Below are 20,647 nucleotides of genomic sequence, written 5' to 3'. Positions count from 1 at the left end.
TTTCTTCTAGGCTTCAGCCATTTCTGTCGCTCCTGAAGAAGTGGAAGATACTCGCATGTCCAACGAGTCCAGAATAAGTCTGCGAGATATTGGACTTGCTTCCATCTTCTTCTTGTGTAGGTGTCATCTTTGCTGAAGATGCCTGGAGGCAGGGTTGGCTGAGCCTTCAGAAGCAGTAAATGATTCGGGGTTAAAGGCTCAATGTCATTGGCATCATCTGAAACGCTTGTGAGAGGCCTGCCATTGATTATACTTTCAACTTCACACATTACTGTATGGAGACAGTCCTCGTTTACTGATTGTTCTTTCAGTAGGGAATTGAGGATTCTTCACACAGTGCGAATTTGCCTTTCCCAAACCCCACCCTGATGGGAGGCAGCTGGGCTGTTGAATATTCACCTTATTCCCTTTGGTTGCAGGGTTCTCTCAATTCTGTCATTATCCAACTGTTGGATGGCTTCCCTTAACTCTCGTTCAGCCGCCACAAAATTTGTGCCATTGTCTGACCTCATGGTGGTAACTTGACCTCTCCTACATATAAAACGACAAATGGCGTTTATGCAGGAGTCTGTGTCAAGGCTGTCAGCAACTTCGATGTGCAAGGCTCGGAGAGTGAGGCAAGTGAACATTACCCCGCATCTCTTGACAGTACCCCTGCCCCATTTTATCTCAAACAGGCCAAAGTAATCGACACCGGTGTTCATGAAAAGAGGCTGGTCTGGAAGGAGGCGATCTTCAGGTAAGCTTGCCATCTTTTGCTCACCAATCTTACCAGTCATCCTACGGCACACCGTGCATTGACCGATGATCTTCCTGATTGCAGAATTGGCTTGTGGAATCCAATATTTCTGTTTCATTTTTGCCAACACATAATTGTGTCCACAGTGGCCTGTTCTTTGATTCATGTCCCTCAAGATCAAGGTGGCAACTTTGCTAGGTTTAGAAAGAATCACTGGATGTTTGGCACTTTCCGGCATAGCAGACTTGTTAAGTCTTCCACCTACTCTCAAGGTGTCATCTTGAAGAATTGGATCCAGTTTATACAGCAAACTGTTGCGACTGAGTTGACTTCCTTTCTGCAGGACCTTTTTTTCCTCCCCACAGTGCTGTCTTTGACTGAACTGTATTATTTCTGTTTCAGCAGCGTCCAGATCATCCAAGATAAGTGATGTATTTTCGGTTTGAAATTTCTTCATATGTTGTTCTAACTTTTTTCTTTGTTTTTCAGGGTCAATTTCAGTTTGGCTGATTGTTCTTAACGCCTCTTTGCATTCTTCTTTGCGTTTCCTCAGAGTGTCCTTTACCTTTACAATCCAAGCCACTGATCATTTCAATGTATTCCAGTCCGAGTGATAGGTAAGTAGCTGGTTCATTGGTGCCATACTTTCTTCAACTTTGACTGTGTGGACAGCGACTGTGTTCTTGACCTCCGGGTCATCTTTCAGGCTTTCCTTCTTTCGTACAGGCTGTTCCAGCCAATCCTTTTCATTTGGTATAAAATCTGGTCCATTTATCCACATTCCTCCTTCGACCAAACTCTTCGCCTTCAGGCCTCTGCTGGCTTGATCTGCAGGATTTTCATTTGTTCTGACATAATCCATTGTGAGGGCTTGGTTGCTTCTCGGATCAAATAAACTCTGTTAGAAACAAACTTTTTGAAACATGCCGTTTCACTGTCGATGTGTCTGAGCACCGTAGTGCTGTCTGTCCAGAAGACAGATTGTTGCAGTGGAATTTGCAGTTCTTGGTGCAACATCTTGTCGACCTTCACAGCGACTACCGCCGCGGTCAACTCAAGCCTAGGGATTGTGACTCTCTTCAGTGGGGACACTCTTGATTTTCCCATAAGGAAAGCACAGAGTTTCTCGCCATGCTCATTCTCCAGCAGTAAGTAAGACACAGTGCCGTAGGCGTACTCTGAGGCATCTGAAAAATGATGTAACTGCACTGCAGTAGTGCATCCAAAGTTGATGGGTTTCAAACATCTACTCACATGGAAGTTGGAAAGGTAAGTAACATCTTTGAGCCATCTGCTCCAATCTTCAGCATGCTTTCCATCAATGTTTTCATCCCAGCCAAGATGTTGTTTACAGAGATCTTTCAGCAAAAGCTTAGCAGGCAAGATAACCGGAGCCAGAAAGCCAAGAGGATTGTAGATGGCGTTGACGATTGACAAGATTCCTCTTCTGGTCACTGGCTTGTCTTGCAGCTTTATTTTGTATGTGAAAGTATCCGATTCTGTGTCCCACTGCACACCGAGTGTCCTTTCCACTGGTAGAGTGTCGTGTTGTAAATCCAGGTCTCTGACTTCAGTGGCTCTGTGCTCTGCAGGGATTGACAATAACACCTTTCTGCTGTTACTCATCCACTTTAAGGTAAACCCTCCACTGCTGCACAAAGCTTGAAGATCCTTGACCAGTCTCACTGCATCGTCATCTGTGGCTACACTTTTCAGGCAGTCATCTACGTAGAAATGGCGCAGAACTGTCTGAACCGCATCTGGTGATGCAATGTCTCTGCGATCCTCCGCAGTTCTTTTCAGTGCATACGAGGCCACACTTGGAGAAGAAGTGGCTCCAAAAAGGTGCACTGCCATCCAGAATTCCTCCATGGGCTCATCCAATCTGCCCTTGGGCCACCAAAGAAAGCGGAGTAAGTCTGCATCACGTTCTGGCACATTAACTTGATAGAACATTGACTCAGTGTCTGCCATTACTGCTACAGGCTCCTCTCGGAATCTGAGAAGGATTCCAACCAACGTGTTGGTCAAGTCGGGCCCTTGGAGCAACTCACTATTCAGACACCAATCTTGGTAGGAGGACGTGCAGTCAAATACCCCCCAAAGCTTCTTTTTCTTTGGGTGGTAGACTCCATGGTGCGGTATATAGAACACCCTGTTGTCCTCTCGGGTCAGTTGGTGTGTTGGAACCCGGACCGCGTATCCCTTGCTAATGATTGCTTCCATGAAGTCCTTGTAATCTTTGAAGAACTCAGGACTCTTCTTGAATTTCCTGAGCAATGACACTATGCGTTGCTCTACCACACAACGATTGTTAGGCATCTGGAGCTTCTCATTTCTGAGTGGCAGTCCAATGCAGTAATGCCTGTTCTCAAAAACTGTTGTCTTTTCTACAGACCGCAAAAATTGTTTGTCTTCCTGAGACAGCTCTTCCTTGTCATCATAATTGCGTTCCGGGAAGTCAGTGTTGTACTGTTGGATCAACAGGTTCTCGGTCTCCACCAATAAGATTCTGTTCACAGACGCATGAGGTGATTCGTTCTCGGTTTCATTTTTTCTTATAGGTCCATTCACGACCCAGCCAATAGCCGTCTTGACAGCGTAAGGACCTCCATCTTGGCCGTTAATGATGTGCCAGGGCTCCATTGCTCTTGAACAGTTAGCTCCAATAAGTAGGCCTACATCAGCTTCTATCTCTGGCAAGCTCACTTCAGAGGTAAGGCCACTGTTGGATAGCTGACTGCTTGGGTATGTTACCAGCATGAACAGGTATGCTGCCGTGAGTAAACACCTTGGGCAACTCAATGTACATGCTGTCCTCCAACCCACACACTTCCAGTTCGGACAAAACAAAACTGTTCATGAGCTTTTGTTTTTCTGGTGCATCTTGGCCCATTCTGCTGAGAAGCATCCTTGTTAGTTTCCCTTTCACATTCAATTTCTTTTGTAGGTCTTCCGTGCAGAATGTTGCCGTGCTTCCCGGGTCTAGAAAGGCGTAAGTTTCCACATGCCGGTCACTATTCTTTGACTTCACTTTCACCGGTACTATCGACAGCACACATTCACCTTCTCCGGCACCTGTGAGGTCGCAAGGCTCTTGTGTGATGGGAACCCCAATGGCTAGCACCTCTTTACCAGTAGCACCATCCTTCTTTCCTGGTGAGGCGGAGCTATCATCCTTCTCTTTGTGCAGAATGTCAGGGTGCTTACATGCGTGCTCGTAAATCCACATTCTTTGCACTCTGTTTTTCGTTTACAGGATTTGCTGAGATGGCCAGGAATCAAGCATCCAAAACACAGACCCTTTGATTTCAGGAATTCCACTCGTTCTTGATGGGGCTGACCTTTGATCTTACTGCATGAGGCGAGAGCGTGAGACTGCTGACAGTACAAACATGGTTTATCAAAGGCATTCACCGCTTTACCACTGCTAGCAGGCTTGACCTTGGCAGGCCTATCTTTAGGCTCTTTGGCTTCAGAAACAACATTGGTTGCAAAACTGCTTCCACAAACTTCCTTTTTTGCAGACTGCTTTCCTTTTTGGTTTGTCCTGACAGCTGTGGTTGAGCGTCCATCTGATATATCACCAAAGAGGGTATCTATTGTGATCTTAGCTTGGTGGTCTATGAAGTTCACCAAATCAGTAAATCTGGCCCTGTGACCACGTCATTGTTTGAGGTCGAAAGCTTCTGTTCGCCAACGTTCCTTCATTTTGTAGGGCAGTTTGGATATCAATGCACGTAGATTGGTAGCATTATCCATCTCTTCTAAAAATTCGATGTCCTCCATAGAGTTATGACATCCTATCAGGAAGATTGCATAAGCGTTTAACGCTTTCACAACATCTGCCTTCACTTGTGGCCATTTGAGTGCTTTCTCCATGTAGGCACTGGCGATCAGAAGCTCATCTCCATAATGCTTATGCAGAACTCGCTTTGCTTCTTTATAGCCCTTGCTTGGTGCCATGTGAGTGCAACTACGAACAAGTTCTTGGGGCTCACCATCTGTAAACTGCTCCAAGAAGTATAGTTTATCTTGGTCATTGCTCTATGGCATGTTCAAATGCCGTCATGAAGGACTTGGAAGTGGAGCGCATCACGTTTAAACACAGAGATGTCCTTTGTCGGTAGCTGTGAAAGCTGCTGTTGTTTTACAAGCAATTCAGTAATTGCATTCTGCCTTTGCATGACTGAAACAATGTCATTCCCTGTTTGTGTTCTAGGACTTTGGTTCGAGACTGGCTGTGGCAGTTGTGGTATTCGTGAGCGCTGCGCTTGTCTTGGTGCTTGAACATTCATTGTAGCAGGTTGTGGTAGCGATATGCTAACTCTTTCTTTATGTTCCCACTGATTGATTTTTGCACTGACACATGACTACTTCTGCCATCTTCAAATGTTTCATACTCTTTAAGTACTTGTATTTTTGCTTGACATTCAGCTAATGCTGTATCCAGTTCTAATTCTTTTTCGGCTTTAATTCTAATTTCTTGGAATTCAAGCTGTTGTTTTTTCTTCAGTGCTGCTCTGCGTTTCAGTACAGCGGCATGTTCTGCTTCCTGACGAGCACGTGTGGATGATACACGTGAATTGTTGGAGGTGTTACTTACATGAGAGTGTGCTTTTGCAACATTACTGGCCCCTGTCTGTGAAACACTGTCACTGGGCAAAACAGTATCTTGTTCATTTATCACTTGTTCAGTATGTTCATGTAACTGCAAGTTTTCCTCCTCTGTGGTATCATGCACTTCTGCCAGCCATCTTTTAGTTGTTTTCATGAAGCCTGTTATCTGATCCATTTTAGGTTCATACCAATTATTTTGGTCGAGAATTTTTTCATCTTCAGACAGCAGACTGCAAACGTCACTATTGAGCCTGTTAGACTCGTTTAGAGACTGTGCAAAATCACTCTCCATCTTAAGATTAACATTTTCCACATTTTGAGTGTCACACTTCAGTGCCTCTATCTCTTTAATTTGGCTGGTTAGAGTTGCTAATGTTCGTTTCCTCAGTGCTATGAACCGTTGTAATCTTTCTGCCATGCCCTTCTCGGTTAGCTTGCGTGCTCTTGTCTGTTCCAATTTATCCTCGCCACACGTTGTCTCCGTTAGCCCTCTTACATATCGCGGAGTTAATGGGCAGTATGCAGGCACAAAGTTTAAAGCACTTACTTCAAAGTTGCCTTTCTTCTCTAACTGAGTGCAAACAAACTGTCCAAAACCACAAAAAGCTCCACATTGACCGAATCCAATGCTGATATGCACATGTGTTACAGGCAATTAAAGTGGATCCAGCGGAATTTTACCGACAGGTTTTTACTTTCATTTTCGTCCGACTCCTTCATTCATCTGTATGATGTCTTTTCTTCACAATATTCAAAGATAAAGAAGCCTTTTCGTTACCTTTTCCAGGAGAATCATTCAAAGGGTTATTAAGGCTCATTATGAATTTCTTAAAATAAAATTAAGCATATTTAAACATTTTTAAACTAAATTATTATTCTATATGAATTCCCCATTAACTGGCGCTTACATTACTAGACATAATTAAGAATTGTTTACTTAATAATTTCAGGCAGTAAAGCATATATGTGCATGAGATTCCTGCTGTGATGGTGACAGTGCTTTTTACTTGCACTCTCCTTGTTCTGCCACTAAAATGCTGAGGATACGCATGGCCAGAGCTGTGTGTATATTTATGCACATTCCTAAGTATAAGTTGGTAAATTTCACACTTTGTTTTTGTCACTGTTTTGACTTTGTAATTAGCACTTTGTGTTCATTCTGTCTTTGTCTTCACAGGACACAGATGAGAACGGGAAGACAGGTGGTGAAGTTGAACTTGCATCAGACTTTGTCTTTAAGGGCGAGATTCCTGAAGGTTTGAGGAACTCTACACACAAAATAAAAATGCCATTTCACATGATTTTAGTCAGTCTGATTGAAAAATCTGGTATTCCCTGCAGAGTCTCAGAATATGGACGTTGACGCTCCACCAGTGGACCCAGACATGGACACTGACTGCTTGTGTCTGGGTGTGAACTCTTTGGTCGAAGTGACTTTGGGTAAAGGTAATTCATACGGGACCATTCGTTGGATTGGCATGCTGCCTGACCGAGAGGAAGTCATGGCTGGACTGGAGCTGGTAATTTATTTACTTTTAAAGACACATGTCACTGTGTAAATTCAGAAATATTAGTCCATGTCAGCGCAAAACGAATTTCTTGCCTTTTACCACAACGAACTTGAGTTTTGCCACAATGAACTCTTTAAGGGCAGTTCTGGGGTTGACTTTCTTCCACGCGCCAAGCTAGTTAGAAATTGGCCAAAGGACCCAACCTGAAACAGAAAGACAAGATCTTGACCCCATTGATCCACCTTAAGCAAATTTCACCTTGCTTGTACCCAAATCCAAGTGAAAAATCCAAATTTATTACGTTGACCTTTTAACAAAATGAATCCTTTAAGGAGAATTCTGAAGTTGACCATCTACACACCAAGTTTGGTGGTATCAGTCAGAGGGCCAGGGCAGAGTAGAGGACTGCTCAGACAGGCGCAGCTCAAACTATTGTACGATAACTGTCTGATGGAATTCTTTGGAGTGAAATTGATTTTGTATCAGCTGGCGTCTGTGTTTCTCTGTAGGATGATGACAATGGAGTGAGTGATGGTACCTTTAAGAACGAACGGTTCTTCTCCTGTCCTCCAAAGAGGGCGCTATTCGTGAAACTAAGGTCCTGCCGTCCGGATTCCCGCTTTCACAGTATGCCAGCCAATCACAGCGAGATGATGCCAAACCATAAAGAAACAGGTCAGAACTCCCTCACAGCTGACCCTGACTGAAAGTCTGTTCTCACTTTGCGACTTGTCAGCGCCCCCTGTGGTCATAGTAGTAGTGTTGTTGCTTGCTTGCTTGTTTGTGTGTGTTAGGGATGTGAATCTCATCACTGACAATTCGATACACATCTCGATTCACTACCAGCGATACGATACATCTTGCGATACCTCACGATACGATTCACCCTGTTCCCAATTTGAGATATATATTCTGCCATATACTAGTCAACCAGCCCTCATGAGATACAAGAAAAAATAGGGCTGATAAATCATAAACAAGCTGATTGTAATTAGTTCAGCTCTTCAGCCAGGTTGACAAGCTAATTATTGAGATCACCTGTTTAAGGTGCACAGGTAGAAGCAACACATGGGAGAGCTTTTACTTTCTGAAGCTGGAGTTTTACACTTCTGCAGAAAATATTGTGTTTAATTTGAGTCTGTGGGTATCTATCACTCAGTCATGATTCATGTGTATGATATATGGTTCTTGTTCTTTATTTTTGTTGTAATATGTGAATGAGTTGTTATTAAACGGAGTTGACTAATTATATGGTTCTTGTTCTTTATTTTTGTTGTAATAAATATATATGTAATAAATATCTTATCACATGTCTGTTTTTATATAACAGCTGAGTGGATCCTTGTCATTTGATTGGTGCTTTGTATGTCACATGACATGGATTAGTTCATCCCATTTGTGTTGCATTGCATTTAGAGCACGGCTTGGTTCCATTCAGAGTGCAAATTTGGTTCCATACATTTGGTACCATTGCAGTCTGCACACACATGTACATGCACACGTGGTCGCGCACGGTCATGCCCCTTGTATATATGATAAGGTGTGTGTGTGTGTGTATATGTATGTATATGTATATATATGTATGTATATGTATATATATGTATGTATATGTATATAGTAAATGTGCACCAGGTGGCGATATTTCAAGAACCTTGGGAAAGGGCAATGACCATTCTTTTTCTTAAAGTTGATTATTAATTTAATCTGCTATTATTATAGTAGATTATTAATTTTGAATTTTAATTTGGCATGTCAGAATTTAAAAAAAAATATTTCTTAAAATCAAAACTTGTTATTCATAAAATGAAGCGTTTTTCAGCTTTAGACATGAAAAGGAAAGCGGTGTTTCATGATCACAGATGTGATTCTTTGTTTTAATGTGATGCTGCTTCAGTGTTCTGAGCAGCAGGGGGCAGCACTCTCTCACTTGTCGGCACTGATGTTTTCTGTGTTCTCGCTGGCTGTCCCTTCAGAGAATCTGGAGCCAGTTCCTCCTGTCGGCTCTGAGCAGGTTCGTCAGATGCTGATTGGACGAATGAAGGGGATCCAAGGTCATTGTAACTCCTGCTACATGGATGCTGCCCTCTTCAGGTTAGCGACATAAATCATCCATCCTGGGACGAACCCAAGTCCACACCAGTGTTTGTGCAAGTTCACACACGCTGTCAAGTCTTCCCACCAACAGTCACATGATCACAGCCATCTGAAAACATTCATGAAAATAACCTTTAAAATGCAAAACGCAGTTTAAACGCAGTTTAATTCTTACACAGCTGCAGTACCACAGAGAATAAAGTTTAAAGTACTGTTACAGCTTCATAAGCACTAAGTGGTTCAGGAGCCAAAGTCTGCATCAGAGCTGTCTCTGTGTTATGAATTCTGCAGACCTCTGACATCATCTGGTCTCGGTCTGCTTGCTGTTCCCTGAGCCAGATCTAAACACAGGGAAACAGCATTTAGAGTTGAGCTGGTTGGAACAAATGTCCTCCCCACTGCTGGATTCAAATCAGGACCCAGAACTATTCAGTTCCTCATCACCTTCAGATAAATCCAACCGCACTTTTTATTCACTGATGCAGTGCACTCACTTTGTCCAGCTTCTCTATTTGACTTTCATGTGTTTTCAGACCTGCAGTATCAACATGTTATAAATGACAAATGAATACAGGAGGTAAACTATAAAAACGTCTTCCTTCGGCTGCTCCCGTTAGGGGTCACCACAGCAGATCAATCATTTCCATCTCACCTTGTTCTCTGTATCTTCCTCTGTCACACCAGCCACCTGCACATCCTCCCTCAGCACATCCATAAACCTCCTCTTTGGCCTCCCTCTTCTCCTCCTGCCTGGTGGCTCCATCTTCAGCATCCTTCTCCCTATACTCCCTATACATCCTGTCCAAACCATCTCAATCTCAACCCTCTGACTTTGTCTCCAAACCATCCCACCTGATCTGTCTCTCTCATATGTTCATTCCTAATCCTGTGCATCCTTGTCACTCTCAAAGAGAATCGCAACATCTTCAGCGCTGCCTCCTGTCTTTTTGTTATTGCCACCGTCTCTGAGCAGTACAGCATAGCTGGTCTCACTGCTGTCTTGTAAACTTAACTTCACTCTTGATGATATTCTTCAGTCACAAATCACTCCTACCACTTTTCTTCACCCACTCCACCCTGTCTGCACTCTCTTCTTCACCTCTTTGCCACACTCTCCATTACTTTGAACAGTATTTAAACTCATCTTCTTTCACCACTTCTACTCCTTGTAACCACACTGTTCCACTGGACTCCCTCTCATTCACACACATTTACTCAGTCTCAGACTTTTATTCCCCTTCTCTCCAAAGCATATCTCCACCTCTCCAGGCTAGACTCAATCTGCTCTCTACTCTCACTACATATCACAATGTCATCTGCAAACATCATAGTCCATGGAGACTCCTGTCTGATAAGAAAAGATAAGACTTTATTGATCTCACAGTGGAGAAATTCACATGTTACGTCAGCTCTTAAAAAAACACACAAGATGGGTGCGAGTAGAGGAAAATGTGCATCAAACAGCATTCTCATTCTCAACAGTTTCATTTGTCAACCTGTCCATCATCACTGCGAATAAGAAAGGACTCAGAGCTGATCGTTGGTGTAATCCCACTTCCACCTTGAATTAATCTGTCATTCCTACTGCTCATCTCACCGTTGTCACACGATCCTCGTACATGTCCTGCACTACCCTAACGTACTTCTCTGCTACTCCAGACTTACAATACAATACCACAACTCTTCTCTTGGCACCCTCTCATCAGCTTTCTCTGAATCCACAAACACACAATGTAACTCCTTCTCGCATTGTCTACACATCTCTGTCAGTATTCTCAGAGCAAACATTGCATCTGTAGTGCTCTTTCTCGGCATGAAACCATATTGTTGCTCACAGTTCTTCACCTGTTTTCTAAGCTGATCTTCTACTACTCTTTCCCATAACTTCATGCTGTGGCTGATTAGCTTTATGCCTCTGTAGTTACTGGAGCTCTGCACATCATCCTTGGCTTTAAAAATAGGAACCAGCACACGTTGCCTCCACTCCTCAGGCATCCTCTCACTTTCCAAGATTTTATTAAATAATCTGGTTAGAAACTCCACTGCCATCTCTCCAAGACATTTGTATGCCTCCACTGGAATGTCATCTGGACCAACTGCCTTTCCACTCTTCACCCTCTTCATAGCTGCACTCACTTCATCCTTACTAATCTCTTGTACTTCCTGATTTACTCTCTCCACATCATCCAGCCTTTTTCTCTCATTTTCCTCATTCATCACCTTCTCAAAATATTCCCTGCACCTTCTCAACACACTCTAATCACTTGTCAGCACATTACCATCTGCATCTTTTACCACCCTAACCTGCTGCACATCCTTTCCAGCTCTGTCCCTTTGTCTGGCCAAGACAAGTCCTTTTCTCCTTTCTCACTCTTCAACTTCCTGTACAGCTCGCTATATGCTTTTTCCTTAGATTTTGCCACTTCTGTTTTCACTTTACGCCGCATCTCCTTGTACTTCTGTCTACTTTGTCTTCATCTCTCTGACTATACCAATATTTTTCACCAACCTTTCTCCTTATGCTTTCCTGAACATCTTCTTTCCACCACCAAGTCTCCTTGTCTTCCTTCCACTGTCCAGATGTCATACCCAGTACCTTCCTGTCTGTCTCCTTCACCACATCTGCAGTACTTTTCCAGTTGTCCAAAATTGCTTCCCCTCCATCTTGTGCCTTTCTCACCTGCTCACTGAATTTCACACAACAGTCTTCCTCCTTCAGCTTCTACCATCTGATCCTTTGTTGAGCTCTCACTCTCTTCTTGTCTCTAAAGTCATCCTACAAACCACCATGCTATGCTGTCTCACTGCACTCTCTCCTGCCGCCACCTTACAGTCTCCAATTTCTTTGAGTTTGCATCTCCTACACAGAATGTAGTCCACCTGTGTGCACTTTCCTCCACTCTTATGTCACCCTGTGCTCCTCCCTTTTCTTAAAGTAGGTATTCACCAAAGCATTTACATCAAAATAAACTACCATCTGTACTTCCACATTCCTGTCCTTGATACCATATCTACCCATTGCTTCCCCATCACCTCTGTTCCCTTCACCAACATGCCCATTGAAGTCTGCTCCTATCACCACTCATTCATGCTTGGGCACACTCTCCACCACCTCATCTAACTCACTCCAGAAATCTTCTTTCTCCTTCATCTCACAACCTACCTGTGGGGCATATGCACTGATGATATTCATCATCACCCCTTCAATTTCCAACTTCACACTCTTCACCCTGTCAGACACTCGTTTGACCCCCAAACACACTCTTAACATACTCATCCTTTATAATGACCCCAACACCATTTCTCTTACCATCCTCACCATGATCCAAAAACTTGAACCCACCTCCTATGTTCCTGCTCTTACGTCCCTTCCACTTGGTCTCTTGTACACACAATATGTCCACCTTTCTCCATTCATCATTCATTTTCCTCTTTTCCCACTGTCTCTGGACACATTCTCCTCCTCTTGTTCTTCTTTGCCCAGCAGTAGCCCAATTTCCACCGGCAACCTGTTGGGCAATGGCACCGGTGGTGGTTGTTGTTAACCTGGGCCTCAACTGATCCAGTATGGAAATTCAATTTGTACTCTGTGTGGAGAAAAAATGGCTGTTTTCCTCATGTCTGCAGGACATTGCGTACCGGCCCAGGGTCATCCCTTGCTTGCTTGTCTTTGTTGATATAAAATGTTGTGTTTCTTCAAATTTACAACTAATCATCATGGCCCAGACTAGCCAAAGGCCATGTTTGGATTATGATTTTGTTTTCATTATGGCAGAGGTCCTTAACATGGCTCTGAGTGTGGAAACCCAGAGGGCTCAGTGGGTACATTGCATGCAGTAACCTTTTGCACCTCTTCACGTGCACCTGTTTTCTGCTTCGACCGAAAATAAATCTTTCTGCATCGCTATGTTTGAATCCTGAGTGCTCCTTTGTCGCGTGTCTCATTTAATGCTGACATCATCACAGAAATTCCACAACACTGTGCATCTTTATTTTGGCTTCTTTTACACCGGATGCCCTTCCTGACGCAACCCTACTCATTTATCCGGGCTTGGCACTGACATGCAGAATGTACTGGCTACACACCCCATGTGGCTGAGTTAGGTAAACTATAAACACATGAAACGCAAAAATCTGCAAAAGCTTAAAACCATCAACAGTAAAACTGTGACAACACTACCTACAGCAATATGGTAGTAGTAATGATAATAATATAGCCACAGATTCCCATCAACTGTGAGCATAAAATGTCAAATTACTATGTGGATTATTTGCAAAAAACATCATGAATACCATATTGGATCATGTGAGATAGAAATGGAGCCGTTGTGGTGATTGTGAATGAACAGAAGTAGCTGAAAGAGTAATATTGCTATAATAAATGTCTCAGAATGTCCAAGAGAAATCTTTATCAAATGTACGATCACCGAGTTTGAAATCTGAAAGTCTTTTGGCGCCCACCTGAAATCTTTAAGCACAGTTTTGATCAACACGTGCCCAAGGTTGACTATTTCCATGTCCATGTACAATATGTTAAAGTCTGTCAAATAAATGAAATAAATTATTTTATTGCTTCTGATTTTTAAAAATAATCAAATATTTATTAGGTCATGAAAAAATTTATCACAAAATTGAAAATCCCAAAATTATTTTTAATTATTTCTGTTACATCTTATCATGGCCCTCCTGCAGTACAGTCCACATTTTGGGAATGACTGGTCTATATTTCTATTTACTCAAAGCACAGGTGTACACACACACACACACACACACACACACACACACACACACACACACACACACACACACACACACACACACACACACAAGCAACCTGATGATTTAGGACTTTGCTCAGAGGCACATTATCAGTTATATCTAATGTGCGTTTACTAAGTTTTTCATTCAAGTTGTAAACCAGACTTTGATTACTCAATTTAGATGGGTGGAAAAAAAAAAAAAACATCTAACAGAGTAGTTTCATGTCTCCTGTGGTAAATGTGTGTGACTCAGTGTTCTCCAGGTAATGGATGAGTCTGACGGCTGATGTATGCTTTAGAAAGCCGGTGGATTTTCAGGAGCTTATGTTTTGACAGCTCTCCGGTGTGGTCCTTTTAGCTTGTTCCTGTGTTTCCTGTCGTCTGTGTGTGTGTCTCGCTCTGTCCATGTTCAGTTTGTTCGCCTGCTCCTCCGTGCTGGACTCCATGCTGTTTAAAGCAACAGACCCTGGAGATGCCCCCATTCAAAAGATGCTGCTGCACAACATAGTCAACCCCTTACGCAGGTATGTGCTCATCAGGGTTTGACTCAACACGTTGGTTTTGAGAGGATGTCACTTTGGCGCGGTTGTGTTGTGAGTGATTGTGTGCGTGCTGTTTGCAGTCAGGGCTTTGTTGAAGGCCGGCACATCATGAAGCTCCGGCAGCAGCTGCAGAACCAAGGCTACAGCCGCTCCTTCACCACGGAGGAGAAGGGTGAGTTTACCCTGCGCTCTGTTTGGATGCGACCCGAGCTGCCTGATGTTTGTCTTCAGCTGACTGACTGCTTAATGTTACTGTTGTTTTCCAGATCCGGAAGAGTTTCTCATTGTCATCATGCACCACATTCTCAACCTGGAGCCTCTCCTCAAACTGTACCGTTAGAATCCAACATGTTTCTGAGCCGCTGCTGAACAAATCAAATGCTTTTTCCAAAAAAGTGACACTGGTGGTGTTCTTTTTCATGTAGCTCAGCAGGTGGTAAAGTGCAGGAGAGTTACTGCTATCAGATCTTCCTGGACCAGAGCCACAGCCTGATGCTGCCCACGGTGCAGCAGCTTCTGGAACATTCCTTCCACAGTGCAGGACTCAAGCTGGCAGAGGTCAGACAGTCTGGGATAACGATCTCAACTCCATGATAATTACTATTTGACCTCATAAACATCCATTTTATGTGCATATCCGATTCTTTACAAGCTTCATTCATAGCAGATGAAATGTGTTTAAAATCGCATTCTTGCAAATCCTTTTTAGTCTGCATGCTCACATCCGATTCAAGGTGTGTTTTACAACATCTGTTATGTGTCACGTCTTAAACACATTGCACACGTGTAGGATTCATGCACATTTGTGCATTTACACCCAGCAGTGTTTCAGCTGCTGTTGAATCTGTTCAACATTTGTCATTTGTCTTTGTTAAAGCCTTTTTTTCCCACACTCTGCATTTTTTGTGACCATTTTTGGACATGACTTTTACAACCCCAATTCCATTGAAGTTGGGACGTTGTGTAAAATGCAAATAAAAACAGAATACGATTTGCAAATCCTCTTCAAGGATCTTACCACGTGGGCTCAGGAACACTTCAGAAAACCATTGTCAGTTAACACAGTTCATCGCTACATCTACAAGTGCAAGTTAAAACTCTACCATGCAAAGTGAAAGTCAAACATCAACAACATCCAGAAATGCTGCTGCCTTCTCTGGGCAGTCGTACATCAAGCAAGGACGTTTCACTTCAAATCGCAGAAGCTTCCTCAGCTAAAATTCTTGCTCTGGTGGTCTGTTCTCTATTGTCTCACTGGGCTGCGAGTGCTGGCAAGTAGTTGGAGACAAAAATGTGAGAGAAAATATGTGAATTACTGCCAATTTTCACTTGGAATCACACTGAAAAGAAGATCAAGTTCGAAGCCCGGCAAAGGAGGGTCAGAAGCGACAGATGAAGGAAGAGTGTGTTGCCAACCCCTCACAATTGATTGAGAAGGGATCAAGACGCCTGCTTTGACTCTCTATGTTCAAAAATTGAGAACACCCGCGAACATTTTGAGACCTTTTGGAACATCCTTCATGAATGCAGTTTGCAGTTGTCACCAGCAGTCGTGGTGCAGTGCTAGCTTAATGCAGACTAGCTTAACGTCATCGGTTTTTAGTGCTGTGTTTCAAAACTTTTTCTGTTGCATTCTCATTTGAACACTGGAAATAACATGACTTGATAAATTATCTCTTTAACACTGACACGTCGTACAGACACACTGCTGTTTTAGTTTTAATTGACTTTTGTTCGCTGCCCGTCACTAATTTTTGTTTGCTTACTCGTCAGTCTGCTCATCTTATAGCTTGTTGGTTGTTGTACGTTTTTCCCATTTTCAGGTGTGATTTATACCAGTTTATACAACTTTTGCGTTAATTCTGCTTGTCAGGAAATGTGTGGTTTCCAGCTGTTGATTTACTGTAGATGGCGCTGTAGCACAGTTTACTTTTGCAAAAAAAAAAAATTCTTCTCTCTCTGCTGCACGCTGGTTGATCCTGTTTGGTCCACTTATAATTCCAGGTGCCTTCCTGCTTCATCCTCCAGATGCCTCGTTTTGGGAAGAAATTCAAGATGTTTGACAAAATCATTCCGTCTCTGGAACTGGACATAACCAATCTCCTCTCTGAGGGTTTGTGCACAAACACACACGGAGCCCAACAAAATGACGTTTACTCAGCGAATCCATTGACTGACGGGATTTATTTGGACAAAATGCCAAACATTGACTGGCTTTGTTTTTACAATTTTGTGTGTGTGTTTATTCAGTGTCAGTTATTTTTGGATTGTTGGATAGATGACTCAAATAATTTCAGGGTGAACTCCCCACAGATCCGAGTATATCTGCGTTTGTCCTGTCACAATTACAACGTTCGATAAGGAAAACCCGTAGCATTTTCTGCTCCTGAAAAAGACATTTTATGGGTGAAAAAGTCAAATTTTACACTGTCATTGTAATTTCAACAGTTTTGTACTGCAGCGTCACCGAAGCACGGTCACTATTCTACGTAATCTATTAAAAACGCAGGTGTTTTCCAGCACCAAAAAATGCTACATGACTATTCACTCACTCACTCATCTTCAGCCGCTTACTGCAGCCTATCCCAGCAGTCACAGGTCGAGAGGCGGGGTTCACCCTGGACAGGATGCCAGTCTGTCGCAGGGACACATACAAACACATTCACACCTACGGACAATTTAAAGTTTACAATCCATCTAACCTGCATGACTTTGGATGTGGGAGAAGTCGGAGCACTCAGAGGGAACCCACACAAACACGGGGAGAACACACAAACTCCACACAGAAAGGACACAGGTGGGAATTGATCCCAAGACCTTCTTGCCATGAGTCAACACTGCTAACACGACAGGGGTATTAACCGCTGTAATTACGACGGGATGCACATGGAATTCTCGTGCCTATTTTCATACACACACATCCATCACTGCTGTAGACAAGGATGTGTGTGTGTGTGTGTGTGGCAATGGGCTGTCTAGTAGTAAATGTGTGTGTTGTCCGTTTCAGGGCCTCAACAGTGCATACTGTGTGGAAATGTGGCCCAGGAAGAGTGCAGTGACTGTTTTCAAGATCCCGTTTTCAGCCGAATAGGATTCAAACTCTTCTGCAGGAAGTGTTCCGATCAGGTGGGATTCGTGTCACTTTGTCAGACGTTTTACATCTTGTTCAGTCTCGTGCGCACCAAATCAGTCAGTCAGTCCAAACCACGTGAGATCCGAGCACGAGCTTGTGTTTGGATTTTTACCTCTGTCCCGTGTTTACAGTGGCTTCCAGAAGTATTCAGCCCCTTGGTATTTCACACATTTTAATTTGTTTATGGCATTTTAAATACAAAAAATGAACCAGGCTTCTCAGTGTAAACATTTCTAAAAGTATCTTCCTGAAACTCAAACTGAAAGTTAATCTCTACAACCTGACATATATAAAAGCCAAGATGATGGGTTGCATAAGTAATGGACCCTTTCTTGCACAGTCACTCAGTTTTTGAGAACTGTCTACTCCACACAGATTTACCACAGAGTGTCATACTGTTTGTATTTCTTCAGAACTGATGTAAATAAAGTTCAAGACATATTCAGTGACTTGGAAATGTTCATGTGTCCATCCCCCGACTTGTCTGATGAAAACTGGCAATTAAACTGATTATTTACAGGTATTACACCAAAGGGGCTGATTACTTATGCAACCCATCATCTTGGCTTTTGTATTTTTAATTAATTTATATCAAGTTTTAGAGATTTACTTTCAGTTTGAGTCGAAGGAAGATAATTTTAGACATTTTTATATTGAGAAGCCTTATTTACTTTTTGTATTTGAAATGACATAAACAAATTAAAATACGTGAAATACCAAGGGGCTGAATACTTTTGCAAGCCACTGTAATTTAACGGTAGTTGGTTTTACAGTAAATGCACATGTGCAGGTTTAACCTCCATTTATCTGTTTTATCTTCTTCTTCAGGTGCACTCTCACCCACTGCGCCGCTCTCATAAACCGGCTGCTCTCGTGATTCCCAAAGGTTACATGGGCCGCGGCATCCCCCACGCCATGACCCGGGACAAACTGGAGCTGTTTGCGGTGCTCTGCATCGAGACCAGCCACTATGTGTCCTTCATCAAATACGGCCCAGACAGTCAGGACTGGATCTTCTTCGACAGCATGGCCGACAGACAAGGTGAGCGTTTTGCTCTGTGCGTGTGTTTTATGGGCAGCTGCAGTTTGTCTCATTCATCACCGGGCAGTGCCAGCTGACACTTAGTTTAGCCGACTCACGCAGCCATGTTAATGTTGAAAGCAAATATTGAACATGAGTTCCGAGTGTGGAGGCACTAACATCTAAACCTCGCTGGCTTCAAGGTTTAATAATGGATTACATCTTATGTTTTCACTAAAATGCGACTGTGTTCTTGATTTGGCCAACTGGGTTTTTTTTTTGTTGTTGTTGCAAGAATTGTGTGAATTCTCTTTTGCTGTGAGCAGGACATTTTTAAAAATGCACCAGATATTTTCTCTCTTTGGTTTTGGATTGGCATAATGATGGCTTGATAAATAATCAGTATTTATCAAAATGTTTACATCACGCTGCGGTCAGTCACCCAAAGTGAAAATAATTTGACATGACTATTCAACTTCAACTGTTTTCAGGAGAAAGCGACGGCTTCAATATTCCCGAGGTGCTGCATTGTCCGGAGGTCGGAAAGTACCTGAGTATGTCCCCTGCGGATCTCTCCAGTCTGGTGCCACGAGACATGAAAGGTGTGGCAAAGCGTCTGTTCTGTGACGCCTACATGTATCTGTACCAGAACACCAGCATGTGTCTGTATTGCTGAGGGGACTGTCACCACCACGCGCTCATGATCGCACAATTCGACTGAAAGGAAAAACAATAAATGTGTAAACTCAAGAATGCACCATGTGGAGGGGATGTTCTCAGGTTTGGATCATTTGTAGCCTCAATTTTGTCATATCTTAAAAGGAAACGTACAAGCTAACTTTGAAGCGTGAGGCTCTGTGATGTACTTAGAAGGAAAGTTGACAGTCATCAGTTACAGTTTGAGACAAAGTGTTTTGCACACATCTTTTAAGACTTCATAGTCTGGTTCTTCCTCTTGGTGTTTGGTAATCCTCTTTAAAGTTACATTTTGTAATTTAATGTTATACTTTGTTGTGCAAACATAAATGCCTTAAAGTCACCAAAGGATGGTATTGATAATACCGTAGCAAAATATAGAAGAAATTCTTTTCTATAAAAAAAATAAATAAATAAAAATCTTCATCACCATTCTACCTTAATACTTCCTGGTTAATTATAGTTCAGGGTGATTAATGATCACTTAGTTTGATATTCTAGAGGAATTTTAGTTGTTGGGATTTTTGCTTCTTTTTTTAAAAATTTGTAAGTAGGGTGAATGTGGGATATATATGAGATTACAATTTAATTTCTGAAAAATTGTACGCTGGATTTTTTTTGTATGAAAAATGCATTTTTCTATATAATATTTTTGATTCTGGAATATCTGTATTGTCTGGATACACGTTTCACATAATTCTGCAAAATTGCACTTCATTGGTAAAGTTACTATGTAGTTAAATTTCTGACTTTTTCCAGTTCTACTTTATTTGTTGTTGCAGTTTTGTCTGTGTCCTGGAATTGTGTTTTTTGTTGTTGTTTTTTACACAGTTTGAATATAGAAATATCTGAAGATTTTTACAGAAGTAATGAAATGACTTAAAATTTCCACTGTAATTAATATGCTTTACTTGCTTGAATGTTTTTCGCACTCAGGCGTGCATTTTTTTTCTTTGTGTTTTTGGATTTCTGTTCTAACCTTGACGCTCTTTGCCAAAAACAGAAAATGCACTTTTCAAATTTCTCATTTTTAAGCTTCTTTGGGTAAATTAAAATACTGTTGAAGCTCAAGGTCATGCTGCTTCTCCTACAGTAGTTTTTGTACCTTTGCCAAAGACTCAGTGGATGCACGTCGGTTCTGTGCACAGTATTTTTAGGCGACAGTAAAGATGACAAACTGCACGGAGAAGCTCTCAGCCTGGTCACCTTACACGCCGACTCAGCCAGAAAAGGTTAGTCGCTGCACTGACATTATTTTTTTAAGCTTTCAAGACATTCCATACATTTTTTTAAACATGAACAAATAGTGTTCATGAATAAAAGATGAAGGTGAATGTTTGGCTGTCTGGATGGGAAAATGTCTGTCTGAGAGAACTCACCAGCTACACAGGATCATGTTAAGACCTCAGTGTGGAGTAAAATAAGAGCATGTAGAGGAGGAGGATAAATATTCATAAAAGATTAAGATAAATGTAAGTCATAAACAAGACCAGCAGAAGGGACAGTGGAGACAAATACAATCAGTTAATAA

The 20,647-nt window shown here is 42.3% G+C and overlaps 1 protein-coding gene across 2 annotated transcripts in view; it reads left to right on the top strand.

Annotated features, from left to right (window-relative positions):
- Window positions 1-19,877, top strand: part of cyldl (cylindromatosis (turban tumor syndrome), like) — a 38,555-nt gene extending 18,678 nt beyond the window's left edge. For both annotated transcript variants that reach the window (XM_034179397.1, XM_034179396.1), the window contains 12 exons: window positions 6,537-6,615; window positions 6,701-6,879; window positions 7,380-7,545; window positions 8,844-8,961; window positions 14,138-14,248; window positions 14,347-14,438; window positions 14,533-14,596; window positions 14,692-14,824; window positions 16,271-16,379; window positions 17,274-17,392; window positions 18,228-18,441; window positions 18,912-19,877. In XM_034179397.1, coding sequence (XP_034035288.1) covers window positions 6,537-6,615; window positions 6,701-6,879; window positions 7,380-7,545; window positions 8,844-8,961; window positions 14,138-14,248; window positions 14,347-14,438; window positions 14,533-14,596; window positions 14,692-14,824; window positions 16,271-16,379; window positions 17,274-17,392; window positions 18,228-18,441; window positions 18,912-19,096 — 1,569 coding nt within the window. In that variant the 3' untranslated portion in view covers window positions 19,097-19,877. The remainder of the gene's footprint in view (window positions 1-6,536; window positions 6,616-6,700; window positions 6,880-7,379; window positions 7,546-8,843; window positions 8,962-14,137; window positions 14,249-14,346; window positions 14,439-14,532; window positions 14,597-14,691; window positions 14,825-16,270; window positions 16,380-17,273; window positions 17,393-18,227; window positions 18,442-18,911) is intronic.
- Window positions 19,878-20,647: the final 770 nt, after the last annotated feature.

This window comes from Thalassophryne amazonica, chromosome 10 (genome assembly GCF_902500255.1).
Source record: "Thalassophryne amazonica chromosome 10, fThaAma1.1, whole genome shotgun sequence".
In the NCBI taxonomy this organism is placed as follows: Eukaryota; Metazoa; Chordata; class Actinopteri; order Batrachoidiformes; family Batrachoididae; genus Thalassophryne; species Thalassophryne amazonica.
The sequence above is the reverse complement of the archived record's forward strand: the minus strand, read 5'-3'. Positions and strand labels throughout refer to the sequence as shown.